The 16,061-nt window shown below is 45.4% G+C and overlaps 1 protein-coding gene and 1 long non-coding RNA gene across 3 annotated transcripts in view; one reads left to right on the forward strand and one right to left on the reverse strand.

Moving 5' to 3' along the window:
- The first annotated feature begins 1,790 nt into the window (after positions 1 to 1,790).
- On the forward strand, positions 1,791 to 6,477 carry LOC147627879 (uncharacterized). The gene is made up of 3 exons (XR_015268344.1): positions 1,791 to 1,910; positions 5,583 to 5,785; positions 5,934 to 6,477. It is a non-coding gene; the product is annotated as an uncharacterized LOC147627879 (long non-coding RNA).
- The window catches only part of LOC147627880 (ABC transporter B family member 2-like), a 48,208-nt gene continuing 33,955 nt past the window's right edge, over positions 1,809 to 16,061 (reverse strand). For both annotated transcript variants that reach the window (XM_086814853.1, XM_086814854.1), the window contains 6 exons: positions 5,106 to 5,422; positions 4,799 to 5,025; positions 4,333 to 4,691; positions 3,803 to 4,233; positions 3,488 to 3,723; positions 1,809 to 3,315 (listed from right to left, as the gene is read on the reverse strand). In XM_086814853.1, the coding sequence (XP_086670979.1) occupies positions 2,101 to 3,315; positions 3,488 to 3,723; positions 3,803 to 4,233; positions 4,333 to 4,691; positions 4,799 to 5,025; positions 5,106 to 5,422 (2,785 nt within the window). In that variant the 3' untranslated portion in view covers positions 1,809 to 2,100. The remainder of the gene's footprint in view (positions 3,316 to 3,487; positions 3,724 to 3,802; positions 4,234 to 4,332; positions 4,692 to 4,798; positions 5,026 to 5,105; positions 5,423 to 16,061) is intronic.

The raw sequence follows: 16,061 nt of genomic DNA on the forward strand, positions 1-16,061 counted from the left end.
GAGAGAGAGAGAGAGAGAGCTTTCAAAGAGAGCTTCCAAAGAGAGAGCTTCCAAAGAGAGAGAATGATAGAGAGAGTTAGGAAAGAGAAAGGATAGAGAGAGTGAGATAGGGAGGATACATAGAGTGGGAAAAGAGAAGGATAGAGAGAGTGATGGGGGGAGGAAAGAGAGAGTCAGTAAAGAGAGACAAGGGTAGATAGATAGATAGAGAGAGAGAGAGAGAGAGAGAGAGAGGGAAATGAAGGAGAGAGAGATAGGGGGAGGATAGAGAGAGCTACCAAAGAGAGATAAGGATAGAGAGAGTTAGGAAAGAGAAGGATAGAGAGAGTGAGATAGGGAGGATACAGAGAGAGAAAAGATAAGGATAGAGAGAGTAACAAGGGGGAGGATAAAGAGAGTTAGCAAAGAGAGACAAGGATAGAGAGAGTGAGAGAGGGATGGTGGGAGAGTGAAAGGGAGGGGAGAGAGAGGGGGAGGGAAGAGGGTGGGAGAAGGCCAGAGAGGGTGGTGTGGGATGGGTTGGGTAGTGGTGGGACCAGGAGAGAGAGAGGGAAGAGGGTGCGAGAGGAGAGAGAGGGAGGGTGGGAGAGTGAAAGGGAGGGAGGGAGAGGAGAGAGAGGGAGGGAGGGAGAAGGAAAGAGAGAGGGGGAGAGGGAAATGAAGGAGAGAGAGAGAGAGAGAGAGAGAGAGAGAGGGGGGGGGGGAGGATAGAGAGAGCTGTCAACAATGAGAGCGAAGGATAGAAAGAGGTAGGAAAGAGAAGGACAGAGAGAGTGAGATAGGGAGGATATAGAGAGTGAGAAAAGAAAAGAGTAGAGAGAGTGAGGTAGGGAGGATATAGAGAGTGAGAAAAGAAAAGGGTAGAGAGAGTGATAGGGGGAGGATAGAGAGAGCTAGCAAAGAGAGACAAGGATAGAGAGAGTGAGAGAGGGAGGGTGGGAGAGTGAAAGGGAGGGAAGAGGAGGGAAGAGCGTGGGAGAAGGGGAGAGAGAGAGTGCTAGGTTGGGCTGTGGGCTGGGCGGTCGTGGGCGGAGATGGTGATGGCAATAGTTAGAGAGAGACTGTTCAAGTAGAGAGAGAGGGTACCCAAGAAAAGCTCCCTCCACCAAGCTCCCTCAAAAATCGCACTCTGAGTGCATGCCTGAGAAGTTGAAGCACGGGGTTATCAAACTCATCCCTAAGTAGCTCATTTGCTATACCTTGATTCACTGGAGAACTATTACCATGCTTGGGATCCTTTATAAGATTCTAGCCAAAGCTCTTGCTATTAGAGTTGGGCCCATTTTTAGAACGCATATTCACACGCCTCAGTATGGTTTTGTGGGTGGTAGATCCAACATGGACAACATTAATCTTACTATTTAGATTGGTATGGACTATGCTATGCACACTAAGCAGGATATGGTTATGTTGTAGCTTGATTTTGCCAAAGTTTTCGACAGTGTTAGATGGGTTTTCATTAATAAGGTCATGGTTAAGATGTGCTTTACCCCTAAGTTTGCTAATCTTATCTTTATTTTGGTTGAAGGTGCTTCTTCTCAAGTTGGCATAAATGGCACACTCTGTTAGGCAAGGTTGTCCTCTCAGCCCTCTTCTTTTTGGTATTGCTACTACTCACCCTTTGTTTATGTATCTTGATGCCATGTCTGATGAGGGTAAGATTTTGGCTCAAATAATATTCATAAGAAGGTTAATTTTTGGAAGTGTTTTGGAGTGGCCCCTTTATGTGAAGCTTGGGATAATTTAAGCCATTTCCTTACATTTTGTATTATCTCCCTCTTTTCGATTGGAAAAGGTCGCATGAAAAGGTCGCATGTTGGCTTGGTTTGAAAGCCCACCCTCCTATACAATTCTGTTAACCCAACAGGGAACCTGTGGAGGTCACGCCTGCCTGTGCAGGAACGGTGGAGGTATGTGCTCATTATATTCTTGTTAGCGCGTAAGACAATTGTTCCCCAAGTGCAACAAATTCTTGCTGTGAACTATTAAGATCCATGTCAAACTTTTGCATTCTTTTCTACATAATGCCTGTTGCAAAGCATGCTTTAGGCTTGGATTTGGTAAAAACACAGAGTCTTTTAAGGGCGCAGGTGGCAGAATTCAGGCATTTGTATCGGTGCTTTTTGTGAGGTTGAGGAGCTGGAAATAGGCACCCTCTTTCTTGAGAAGCTCTCTGTGAGAGCCCTGCTCAATGATGGCGCCGTTCTCAAGTATGGCAATGGAGTCAGCATCCTGGATGGTGGAAAGCCGATGGGCGACAATGATGGTGGTCCTCTTCTGCGTGAGCTTGTCCAGGGCCTGCTGCACTGCCTTCTCTGACTCCACGTCCAGTGCACTTGTTGCCTCATCCAGCAGCAAAATGGCAGGATTTCTCAGTATGGCCCTCGCAAGGGCGACCCTTTGTTTTTGCCCTCCGGACAACTGCATCCCCCTCTCACCTACCTCAGTCTTGTACCCTTTGGGCAAACCACATATGAAGCTATGTGCATTGGCGGCCTTTGCAGCCTCCACCACCTCTGCGTCTGTAGCGCTGTCTTTCCCATACTTTATGTTGTCATGTATGCTGGCTGAAAACAATGCAGGCTCCTGCTGCACTAACCCCACATGCTGCCTGAAAGACCTCAGCTTCAATCTCCTTATGTCCTTCCCATCTACCAGCACTTGCCCGCTTTGTGGATCATAAAACCTCAGAATCAATGCAATCACAGAGCTTTTCCCGGAGCCACTTGCCCCAACAAGAGCCAGGTTGCGGCCTCTCCAAACAGTCAAGTTGAAATCTTGAAAAACCATCACATCTAACCTTGCTGGATAGCTGAAATCAACATGCTTGAACTCGATTCCCCCCTTCACTTCTGCCACATCTTCTGCCTCTGAATCATCTGGATCGATAAGCGTATGCCGATCAAGGATTTCAAACACAGCATCTAATGCTTGTGACCCCTTTGCCATGTCAGGAGCCAAGGATAGTGCCTCCGCAATGCCGAAAGCAGTAATGATAAGCACCATGAAGCATTTCATGACTTGCCCGAACCCGGCATCCCCCTTTTGTATCAATGTTGATGCGTACCAGAGACCTAAGCCATATGAGCTGAACAGACAAAATTGAGAAAAGCCATACCCAAGCCCTGCTGTTTGTCCACGCACCAAGGCTTGCCTCTGGGGTTGTTCAAGATGTCTACCAAAGAGCTCCAACACCTTCTTCTCTGCACAGAAAGCTGCTACTGTGCGGATGTTGCTTACAGCTTCACCTGCTATGGTATTGGCTGCTTCATATGCCTTGCTTAGATCACCAGTGAAGCCTTTCATAAAAAGCATCTGCCAGGGCAGACGCCAGATCAGTGTCATAATCCACCAATAGGAAAAGACAAACATAATATCATACCGACAACATGCAAGAATTCACAGCAAGAAACATGATAAACCCTCATGGTACATCTATGAACTTGATGAGCTGTGATAACAAGGAACTCGAGAGTTGGTATCAAACCTGGCCTAAGTTTGCTCCAATAATAGCTGGATAAGTGGCAATGATGACAAGAGAAGCTCGCCACTGAAGGGTGAAGGCAATGCTGAATGCAGTCACAATCAAGCCAATGTTCTGAAGCAAGGTTGTCAAGCGATCTACAACTGCAGTCCTGACTGAGGTGGCATCTGTAGCCAGACGCGACGCAAGAAGTGTGCTGCTGTTCTCGTCGAACCAGCCGATTTCATTCCTTAGTATAGCTGTTGACAAAAAATCAGTGCTGTTAGACTTCCTGCTGCTGCTTGCAAAAAGTGAGGTTCTTACCTGTTTAGCTTATACCTGAAAACATCATCTTTCGTACACGCATTGTAAGACTTTCTCCTACTATTCCTGCAAAGTAGAATTCACCCGTATGTGCCAGCAATGACAGCACGCCGATTGCACAGCACAGAAGGGAAACTTTTGAAAGGCCCCTCTTCATGTGAGCTTGGTCAAGCGAATAGAAATACTCCAGAGCCTCAGTTACTGTCAATGCAAACAAAGGTATTTGAGCACCTGCTAGGATGGCACAGAGTGCACCAGAAAGGCCATAAGGCCATTCATGTAGGCTCATCATCAACAATTGCCGTAGAGATGGTTTAATCCTGACAGTACCGCTCATTCCAATCTCTGAGCCCATTGTTTTTATTCCTATACCGACAGAATTGGCTGTTGATTCTGCAATTGATCTGAAGCTAAATGTCCTTTGTGATGTAGATCCACAAGAGTTTCTGCATGGAAGCATAACAAAATCAATTTGATTTTAATTCATGATGTAAGACAAAGCATGAGCTTTTTGTTCCTCCTGAGTTAAAGAGTCATGTTATTGCCTGTGCTGGTTGGCTCCCTCCTGGGTCTGTGTTGAGTCGTCTTGAATTTTCATTAGAGAAGCATACACTCCGCCTTTCTCCCTCAATTCGTCATGCTTCCCGAGCTCCACAACTCGTCCTTCCTGCACAACAGCGATCATGTCTGCTTTTTGGATTGTTGACAGGCGATGAGCTATGACAATAGTAGTCCGTCCCACCATGACTCGATCAAGGGCCTCCTGAACGCTCTTTTCTGATTCTGCATCTAAGGCGCTTGTAGCTTCATCAAGAAGCAGAATTGAGGGATTCTTAAGCATGGCCCTGGCTATTGCTATTCGCTGCTTCTGCCCTCCAGACAGTTGCACACCTCTCTCCCCTACCTGAGTTCAGGGCAAATATGTTAAGCCGATATTAATCATGGCAATGTTCTACCACATCAAGGAAGGTTTTTGCCAATATGATCAAAACAATAGGGTGAAAAGGTGACCTGAGTCTCATATTGCTGTGGAAGTGCATCAATAAAGTCATGAGCACAAGATATAGCTGCGGCCTGGACTATTCTATCCATGGCAACGGTTTCTTTTTTCCCATACAAGATGTTTTCCCGAATGCTGGTGGCAAAAAGAGAAGGTTCTTGATTTACCAGACCAATCTGCTTCCTTAGCCACTTCAACTGCAGGTTCTTCATGTTGTGTCCATCCAAGAGGACTTCACCTATCACATGCGAAGGCCGTTATGAGAAGACATGCTGAGTCGAAAGCAAATCCTTTGTCCAAAAGGATGTGGAAATATACCTGATGCTGGATCGTAGAACCTCTCAACAAGCGAGATTATGGTGCTTTTTCCTGACCCGCTACTGCCAACAATTGCCATCATTTTCGCAGCTGGAATTGATAGTGAGAACTTCTGGAGGACGTTGACGTCAGGTCGAGAGGGATAATGGAAGCAGACATTACACAATTCAATATGACCTTCTGTTTTGGCAAGCTTTATGCCACCGTCTGTATCATGCCCGATTGCTGGTTTCCGTTTAATCATCTCCATAATCGTGTACCCTGAGACCCTTGCTTTGCCGAATGCAGCCAAGTCTGGAGCTGCTTGACCAAGAGCACTGCATGTGAAATTGCATGTGAGGATTAATAAATTAGTTTCTTTAATTAATGTTGCATTGCTCTTATTTACACATTTTTTCAATTCAAGGTAGCAGCCATGTAAGATTTTAAAAGCAGAGCTGCTCCATTGTTTTTGATAGCTGTCATGATGTTGACTAGATGCATCATGCTGCTGAAAGTATGGCAGAGGGCAGCTAGAGATCCATTAGAATGGTGTAGAAGAAGCTGAGGGCTGGAATAAACCCAAGACTATGTGGTGTTGGTGGTGAAGCTGGCCTGGCAGCCAGCCAACCATGTTGGCTAGTGCAGTTTTCCATGTCTGCAAAACATTCCTCGTTGATCATGTTGGCCATGGGCTGCTGGTAAGAGCTTCTTCATGCTTTGTTTGGTTTAGTGATCTAAGGATCTGCAGACATGTGACTTTATTTTGCCTTTCCATTCATCACCTTTGCTCTCTCTCCTACCTAGCTGTAGTGCCCATGTATGTTGGAAGTTTGGCCTGTACTGCAGGTTGGGGATGAGATGCTACCCTGGAACGTCTTGACAGGTCATGAACAAACGATACCATGAGTAGAAGAGGAGCTATGTTACTGGCCAATATGCTCTGAATTAGTGTTCCCATGTAAATACGTACATGCATGCATGTACCACACAGGTTTTTACACGCACTACCCCCACCCCCTCCCTTCCCTTCCTCCCAAGTCTTCTTCAATTGATGTCTTTGTACTAGTTGAATGTCATTGTGAGTATGCACAAGCTGCTGATTAGTCAAGAGGAGAACACATCACATCATGGTTACTAAGATGGAAGAGGATGATGGTGTGGACATAGAGGCACTAGAAAATATATGCTAGTGCCTTTACATAGGTCTTTTTTGGTTCAAGTAATAAGTTCTCTTCCAATACTCAAGTCAAGCTCATAGTAGGGGTTCAAGATTCTCTATGAGGTTTGGTGTTGGGACGATGGTCTTTCTTTGCAAGGTTTTGTTCTCATTCCCTCAATTGTACTGTCACCGGTCATGCTGCTGCTAGAGGAGAAGGCATACTGCTTTGATGAGTGTACAAGGTGTTTCAAAGCCAAATTTTATGGAGCCTCAGCTTGCTATTTTAAGTGATGCTTTAGGTGCATGGGATAAGGCCGTAGAAGCTATAGTTTCACTAGATGATAAGGTGTCCAAGTGGCTCCACCCAGCAGCCTTGGGGAGGGCCTAGGGGAGGCTAAATACATTGCACCTTTTCTTCACCAAGATCTGATACATCCTCTCCATTGCCTAACAAACAGAGGGCAATCATTATGAGAAGGAACTCAGCTCAATCAATCACTGACAAGCCTAAGTGTCCAAAACCTTCAAGTTTCTCTCAATGACTATGTCAGGGTAATTGTTGTGCTAAACAACATATAGTGCTAGATCTAGAATAATCCCACAAGTCAATATATGACCCTGGAGTCCTAGACATCTGCCACATTGAAGGCTAAAACATTTGCTTCATTGAGGGTCAGTAAAACCGCACACATGGTAGATTCTGTCAAAGTTGACAATGCGGAAGCAGTATTGCGTTAGTGAGAAAACGCTAAGGGAGAGAGGATGAGAGAAAACGCTGGCAGAGAAAGGGAGAGAGAGGGTACACAAACGCTAGAGAGAGGTAGAGAGAGAGAGAGTATTCGAACCAACACAACAGCAATGAATTAGATGAATTTTTACAATGGAGCTAGGGTGCTTATATATCCACAAATGGACTTGGCCGACCTCACTTGAGATGCATGCAAAAAATTTTAACACCCTCTCTGCAGCTCATAGTAGACATAAGTAGGAATACCAAGTCGATGAAGAAGCTACCATGGACACCCCAGCAGTGGCCAACCACTAGGTACACCTCGGATTTGCAACCACCAGCTTGTCACCACCACAAAAAATGCCATCCTGAGCACCAATAGCCTCAAAGAACATTGAACTGTAGACCACACTACGTCCAAGAATCCCCATTCATGAACTGTGAACACATCACGGCCAAAAAACTCCACAAGATAATGAACTTTGGTACACACCCTGTCCATAATCCCGAAAACAACAATGAATGACTGCAGCACATCCATAGTGTTTTATACGCCATGTTGGTTCCTTGCCAGATGCCTAGTGCTTTGAATTCCGACACACCGATCCAAACACCCAGAGATTGAACTCCAACACACGGGTCCAAGTCGTCAAAACGGGAGCACAAACTGCCCCTCTCTGCCACTCACATGCCTCTCTCTGGCTGAAGCACGTGGTAGCATCCATCCACCAAGCTAGAATGCTGGATCATGTGCCAGTGTAGTCCTCGCCACACCGGCAGAAGCCGTATCATCCTTGGTAGTATCACTGTCATTGTCATCCTCGTCAGCTTTGCCTTTGCCTTTGTCATTCGTCGAGCCTTGAGCTTTAGCTTTGGATTTGCAATCCCGAGCCAAATGCCCTCGCTTTCCGCACTTATAACAACGGCTCCTAGACTTCTTATTGGATTCTGATGCAGCATGTGCCAATTCTACATCCTTCGGAACTCGAATCTTGCCTTGGGAAATGAGCACTGCTTCCTCCTCAATGAGAAAAGAGCTGAGATCATCAAATTCCAGCTCTTCCTTCGTGACTTGTAAGCGTAATGCCCTCGAGACCATCTCATACTCCTCAAGTAACTTCGTAAGCACCAAGGCAGCTAACTGGGTACTAGTTAACGCACTATTCATAGCTGATAACTGATCATGGATAACCTTTGCCTTCATTAGAAATGAAGGCATAGAGGTCCGGGCTTCAAACTTGATGGAAAACAACTGGCCGAGAAGGGTTACTGCTCGCATTGTTGAGTCTCGATCAAACATTCCTGCAAGCTTTGACCACATTTCCTTGGCCGTCTTCAAAGTTTGTATGGTAGGGAAAATTCCCTTGGTGAGAGATTCTGCAATCGCCGACATTGCCTTTGCATTGTGAGCATCCCAATCCACAAGAGATTTGAGAAACTCCTCCTCCTGAAGACGTGTGAACCGATTGCTATCCCTTCGGGGACGTTCCTCCGAGCCATCAACAATGTCTCATAAGCCTTTTTTGCTAAACCATAGCCTCATGATCAAGTTCCAATGCGCATAATTGTCGCCATTGAGTTGTCGTCCTTGTTTGAACACGGGAGACCCATCTCCTTCGTCAATCCGATCCACCTCTCCCAAAAAAACGCAGCCCAAATCTCGTCCAACTTCATGCTGAGAATCAGTAGCACTCCTCCGGCTGAAAAACGCAGATTTGAAGGGGTTCTCTGTGATGAAAACGCTGCTAGATCCGATCAGCCCCCCTCTTATAGCAAAAATGCTGGTCCAAGGGTGCTTCTCGTCGTGATGAAAACGCAGCAAATCAATCGCTCTCCTGCCGGCTGAAAAACGCAGCCGAGATCTGCCTTCTCCTCGCGCTCCGGTCCCCTAGGTGTTGACGTGCCTTGGCTCTGATACCATGTCAAAGTTGACAATGCGGAAGCAGTATTGGGTTAGTGAGAAAACGCTAAGGGAGAGAGGATGAGAGAAAACGCTGGCAGAGAAAGGGAGAGAGAGGGTACACAAACGCTAGAGAGAGAGAGAGAGAGAGAGAGAGAGAGAGAGAGAGTATTCGAACCAACATAACAGCAATGAATTAGATGAATTTTTACAATGGAGCTAGGGTGCTTATATATCCACAAATGGACTTGGCCGACCTCACTTGAGATGCATGCAAAAAATTTTAACAGATTCTAGCATCCCTTACCTAGGAATGTCCCATATACATCCATCACTTACCAGTTTACGGACTCTGGAACGTTTCTCGAGATATATCAAAGTCGTAGGTTAATATGGTTTCACCCCACCCGACCTACCGTAACGTGCTTTGCCATCTTACCTGCACGTAACGGAAGCCCATCTTTTGTAAGAAGGTGCTGGGATTTATAAAGCAGCCTTACCTTGAGCTTAATGCCAAATAGGAAAGTCACCAACTTCGTGTATATACTTGCTTAAGACTAGAACTAGTGGCCTGAGACTATTTTTAAGTTTTGTCCGCCTAGTGTGAAAGCTAGTCTTTTGTATACAAGTCAATTTTGACATTAAGCAATGCACATTCATTCCCTTGCAATTAAGCAATACACATTCATTCCCTTGCAATAGAATCCTTGTGAGCTCTCTTTCTTCCCCTATGCTCTTGCTTGGCTGTATTGTGTTGGATTCTTGTATGCTTGATGGTTTGCTTGCTTGAATAGGTTGGAGTGTAGGCTTCTTCCGTTCATGAGCTTCTTCTCCATCCACCTCTTGTGAGAGAGAACCACCAGGAAGGCTCCTCTTCTTACCTTTGTCTAGACAAAGAGAGCTCTTCCTTCACCCTCATGGTGATTTACGCATTCTGATGTGACAATGGAGTGAGGACGTGACGGATGAGCTAACGCACTCACAAGGGAAGTTGCATTTGCGGCTCTACGACAAAGTACCAAACAACACTTGTTTTGACAAAGGCTAAGTGTCACATGCACTCTGCACTGTAGTGCATGGTGACAGATGGCTCATCATCATCAGTGCAACATTGTACAGTATTAGTACCCTTTAGGATGATAATTGTCGTACACCGTGACCCCATTGTAATCCTCAATCTAGGATTATTAGGCACGAGCTATGTAGGTCATTCCTCAGCCTTAGACAGTCAATCAATCAGTCGAAGTCCCTTAACCCACATGGAGAGAATCATTCATGCATATAGAAGTCATAGAAAGCCTTAGGGTTTGGATCAGCTCATGGTTGCATTTTGCATATCATCCATCCCATAGGCACATTAGACCACATAGACCATGGCAGAAGAATCGGAATATTATTCAGTATTATTCCAATATTTTTCGCATATTTTACAGCATTGAACTGGCATTTTTACCATATTTATCCATTTATGCAAGACAAGATGCAGTTGGCCAGCTTTGCAGCCAGCCGACCAGCATCAAAAGCCTATATAAATAGTTCAGCATTGCATCATTCATTCATCTCATAAATCAGCCCATCAAACGTTGGAGCCTTCAGCACAAGGAGCATAAGCAACTGAAGCATTCAGTCCTAGATCACATTAGCCCTCAGCGTTTTCAGTCCACAACACAAGGGGCATCAACGCATGAAGCATTCAGCCATCCATCATCAAAACGCAGCATCTACAGCATTCAACCAGTAGGAGCACTTCAGTACCTTGCGTTTTCAGCACACATACAATTTTCAGCATACATACATATCATCGTTTTGCTACAGCCCTATCGGTGAAGGTAAAACGCATTCGTTCATTCATTTTCAGCATATACACACAACCTAGAACAGTCTCAATCAACCCCTTCTCTCAGCCTTAGATTTGCAGCCTTCCCTCATTCCATTGGGAAGAGTGCATAGGCTCGAGATTGGTCATCATTGGTGCTTCTACAACTGTGTACAGTTCAGCCTGACTCTTGGTCCTCAGAGATCTTGTGTTTGGCTTATCGTCAGTCTCTTCAAAGTAATAAAGCAAATACTATTCCAGTAACGGGATAGGGGGCCCTTCAGTGAGTAATTCGGGACCCCATACGGTGTAAAGATTATCTCTCTCCCTCTCTAAATCTCTTAAAGTTTGAAGTCATAAAAGTGGATTGCTAAACTCGCGAAACTCAGGATACAGAAGGTGGTGTGAGACTTGTGTTGCAGGATCCTTAATTACGAATACTTCCGCTGCATGTTACACTAAGATAAGCTTTTTTCTTGAATATATTTGGCGTTGCTGACGGGGATTGGCCTAGGGTTTAGCTCCGTTTTTCCGGTCATTCCAAGCTATCAAGATCACCCAATATTGTGCGGTGCTGATTAGGAGGTCACACTTCGAAAAACATGCCTATTAGTTAAACGTAATATTGTACCAGCCAATTAAAACTTCCTTGAAGACTTGTAAGGACATACCTACTCATAACCTAAAAAGATTTTCCTATCATACAATCTGTACCAGCACCAAATTCCAAGGAAATTATTGTCCTTTGCAATTATTGGAGTGGTAAGTACAATTTTTGTCCAATAGTTGCTCACCAACCGTGTTATAGGCCCAAAGCCCCATGCACCACTTGAAATCTATGCCCAATTGTGTGAGCCCTCAAGGCGTGAGTTCACAAAGCGTGAACTCATGAGCCTACGGATGTGATGCGAGCCTACAAAAGAAAAAGGTTTTAAGAACTAAATAACAAAAAAAAGTTTTATTTTTTGCAACTTGGGTAGAACCCACGTGTCTGAATCCATTTACACCTACATACCAAATACCAATTCACCATAGAGAAACCCTTTGATGTCTCACCATTTGGCGCCCAAGTGGCTCTCCGCTATTTCATGCCAAAGTACGGGAGGCCAAGGAGTTTCGTGTCGCCCATGCTGAGGTCAAAACTCGTGTCACCTACGGTAGGCCACTCTCGTGTCACCCGTAGTGTGGCCAAGACATGGAACCCATATCAGGGATCCCAATTTAGGCTTCTCACTGAGCCAGTTCCGTGGTGGGGAAGGCCTGCTATTTACAGGTTCTAGGAACTAGAGATATATCCATTGCATAATGCATGTGCATGCATCTCTGATTGCTTGAACTTGATTTCGCATGACTTGTTTTTGTGTGACTGCTGCTATGACATGTCCAGTTTACGGGCAGGGGACGCCGAACTGTGAACCATGCAAGTGCCTTGGATTTTGACATGGTTTGTGGCATGTGAACAGGTGGTAAGTATTCATTTAGACCCTTGTTTATTATTTTAAAGGTTTTATAACCTTTGCTATTCACATTCATTAAAGTTGGGCACGAGGCGATTCACCAAAGAGAAACCCTTTGATGTGTCACCATTTGGCTGCCCAAATGGCTCTCCCCTATTTCATGCCCAAGTACAGGAGGCCAGGGAGCTTCATGTTGCCCGTATTGAGGCTAGGACTCGTGTCATCTACGGGAGGCTAGGACTCGTGTCACCCGTAGTGTGGCCAAGACGTGGAACCCACTGTTAGGGATCCCAGTTTAGGCTTCCCACTGAGGCAGTTTCGTGCTCGGGAAGATGTGTTATTTACAAGTTCCAGGAATGAGAGATATATCCATTGCATAACGCATGTGCATGCATCTCTGATTGCTTGAACGTGATTTCGCGTGACTTGTTTTCATGTGACTGATTGCTATGACGTGCCCAGTTCACGGGTAGGGGACGCCCACCTGTGAACTGTGCATGTGCCTTGTATTTTGACATGATTTGTGGCATGTGAACAAGTGTTAAGTATTCATTTAAACCCTTGTTTATTAATTTAAAGGTTTTATAATCTTTGTTGTTCACATTCATTAAAGTTGGGCATGGGCCACTAGCCAGGACCCAAGGGACCCATGTATGGGCAGCCCAACCTTTGGGCACCCTTTTGATCATGTGAACCCTCTTTAATGTGTGGGCACTAATTGGAGGTGCCCGCCTTTGTTTGAGGTGGGCTGTGCCACATGGCACACAGGATTTGGACCCCTTCCACCTCTAGCCCACCAACCTCACTCGACTCTCTGTCTCTCGGACGCTTTTGGTGAAGCATCACTCCCTGCTCCAAAAAGCTGCAAAGCGACACATTCACAAGAGCTCCCATTGCTGCCAACTGTACTTTCTGTAGTTGACAGCGCCTTCTGTACCTACTGTACCTGACTACACTTATTGTACTTGCTACCTTACTGTTGTACCTGACTGCATTTACTGTACCTGGTGTACTTTCCACTGTACCTACTGTACTTGCTGAAAACCCTACCGTCCATGTGTACTTACAGTAGTACTTGCTGAACCAACTGCTGTTCATGCTGAAAACCCTACTGTACCTGCTGTGCTTACAGTAGTACTTGTTGCACCAGATGTACTGGCTGTATCATCTGTACCTCTTGTACCAGTAACCAGCTGTACACCTTGTACTGGCCGAATATCACACTACTGTGGTACCAGATGTGCTTGCTGTGAACCGGCTCAATGTATACTTGTTTGAGTACCTATTGGAAACCACGTACTAGTACCTATTCGTGTGCACGTACCTGTTTGTGTACTTGCACCAAGGAGTCTTCAGCCAGAGTCTCTGTGAGGGTTGTCAGAATACGCAGCGGAGATGATGACGAGATCTGGGAATGCGAGCAAAAACGCATGCAGAAAAATACAGCACAAGAGAGAGAGAGAAATAGGCGTGTAACTCTGCTCTATATACACAAGAAGATCCCGGGGATGATACACTAGTGGCAAGGGGGCTGGGGGCCTATTTGTATGGCCCCACATCAGCAGTCGGCCTGCTGTAGGGCAGCCGACTGGCCCTGAAACTCCACGACCAGCAGACATCTCCAGTCGGCCAGATCATCAGCAGTCGGCCACCTCATTGATGGAGTCGTGGACCAGTTCAGTAGTCGGCCAGCACCTGCCTCCCAAGCCACAGAAAAAATAGGAAAAACAAGGGAAAAATGCGGGGAGTGGGGAAAAATGATAAAACACCTCATAAGGGCGGGCACACCCACAACAAAGGCCCTGGTGTATAAAACTGGACAGGAGATGACTTCTAACAAGGGTGTGAGCCAGGCTCTAGTACAAGAGCGCTTGTTCGTGCGTGGTCGCGAACGACAATTTCGCGTTCACTCCTCTCCAGGTGTATGAGACGGGTGGCCATGTTATTTTAACTCTTGCGATGAGTCCGGCTTCGACAATCTACTCCAACACACCTCTGTTTGGGTAACTTGTCTTCGTATTTGCATTGCATTGGAACTTTGTACAGAGATTAAGTACTCCAATAATATACTTCAGTATTGAGGGAGGGATCGTGTCACCATTTGGTCACCCAATTGGTCCACCCGTGCATTCTCATCATGTATGTACATTGGACTGGTGTCCATGGCAGTTGTATATGCCGGGGATTGATGCCACTCATGTGATACTGTGGACTTGGCTTTCCGTTGGGACTTGTGCCTCTGTGTACATACCCGGAAATGCCTGGTGGATTGGTGTTCCATTGGGTCTGGTACTTCGTGTACTTGCCTGGAGCACGTCTATTTTGGTATTGTCTCATGAACGAGGATTGTCCATAGCAATGCGCATTGCATAGCATCTTTATGTGCTTGCTTGTAATTGAAATTGCATGCTGTTTTCATGCTTGCTTGACCAATGTGTAGTTCCGGGTAAGGAGACGCCTGCCCGTGAACCGTGCGTGTGAAACTGTTTGCTGACATGGTTATGTGGCATGTGGCAGGTGGTAAGTATTGGTCATAAACCTAGCCTTAGGAGTTAACACTAATTTATAAGTGAGTGTGTACACACTTCATTAAGTTTTGGGCGACCAAAACTCACTTATAAATTATGACCAGCTGATATCAGTGTGTACACAGTGATATCCCGAGGTAGACAAAACCCAATGTCCACCGCCCAGAGCTTATCCCCTTTGTACAAAGGGAGTAACCAGCCATGTGTCCACTCTAGCTTGCTCCACAAAGCACCTGCTTGCCACCTACACTGGATAACTCACCATCTTACTCCTCTCTCTAGAGATAGGCGCCTCCTTCATGAGCGCATTTGGGCTGTATTTTCTGCACTTTCTCCTTCCCAACTCCATATCCAAGCTTGCTAAGGTGTTTCCCAAGCTTCCAAGTGTGTTTCCGGGTGCTAATCACTCTCTTGCACACTCTCAATGACTAAAATTCAGCAAAACATCTCTCTTTATTGCTGTAATTTCTAGTCTTTTTGCTGGAAATCCTAATTTCAGCCTTCCTTTCTCAAGTTAAACCATAGGGGAAGCTTTCACAGGGCTCCCTTCATCCTCTTGAAGACTTTTGTTTGCGAAGAAATGCGACAAATCGAAGATCTCATCATTCCAAGGACTTCCATCGCGAAGACTTTTGATGTCACCGACTCTACTTGTATTGGTAAGCTTTTATGCTTAAATATGGAAGCAAGTAGCAGGAGGGATGAACCAGATTACAAGATCACATACCCTGTGTAGTGTTCTCTTGTCCTACGTGCTATCTTGCAGATTGTTGCTACCATGTGTTGGTGGAACAATAGAGAGCAGATGGTAGGGAACATGGGCACTTGAGAGGTTTGTGTGAGTTGCAAGTCTACATCGACAACCACTTATTTGCAATACTGTATTTATATGCATTGGTATGGTATTCTGGTCAGAAATGCCCATGACACTATGTACTTGATTCTCCCAAGATTAATATACTTTATTTAAGAGAGGGGTTGGCCATTCCGGCTCATTGTGTGTCTTTTGTTAATTCAGCAAATTACTTCTTGTGTTGAGCATGTGTCTATCTAATCTTAGTGTATTTAAGTGTATTGATTAGCATTGTGTTCAACCAAGTTACATTGGTATCAGAGCATACGGTTCTCTTTCACTTCTATCGTGAGAGACGATTACCGTGAACACTAGCTCTCTCTACACTTAGAACATTATGGACAGCCATATAGTGAATGTTGGAGATGCTAACACAAGAGGCAGGGACAATGAAATGCATGTCTCCAATGCTTTACAATATGAGTAAACTCATGTGGGTGCACAATAGGAAACATGAATATGTGGGATAGTCGTGCCGTGGCAAAGAGAAGATGCAGGAAGAAGAGTCCATAGTCTTGAGGGCTGAACTTA

This window comes from Cibotium barometz, chromosome 20 (assembly GCF_041138505.1).
Source record: "Cibotium barometz isolate CiBa-2024 chromosome 20, ASM4113850v1, whole genome shotgun sequence".
In the NCBI taxonomy this organism is placed as follows: domain Eukaryota; kingdom Viridiplantae; phylum Streptophyta; class Polypodiopsida; order Cyatheales; family Cibotiaceae; genus Cibotium; species Cibotium barometz.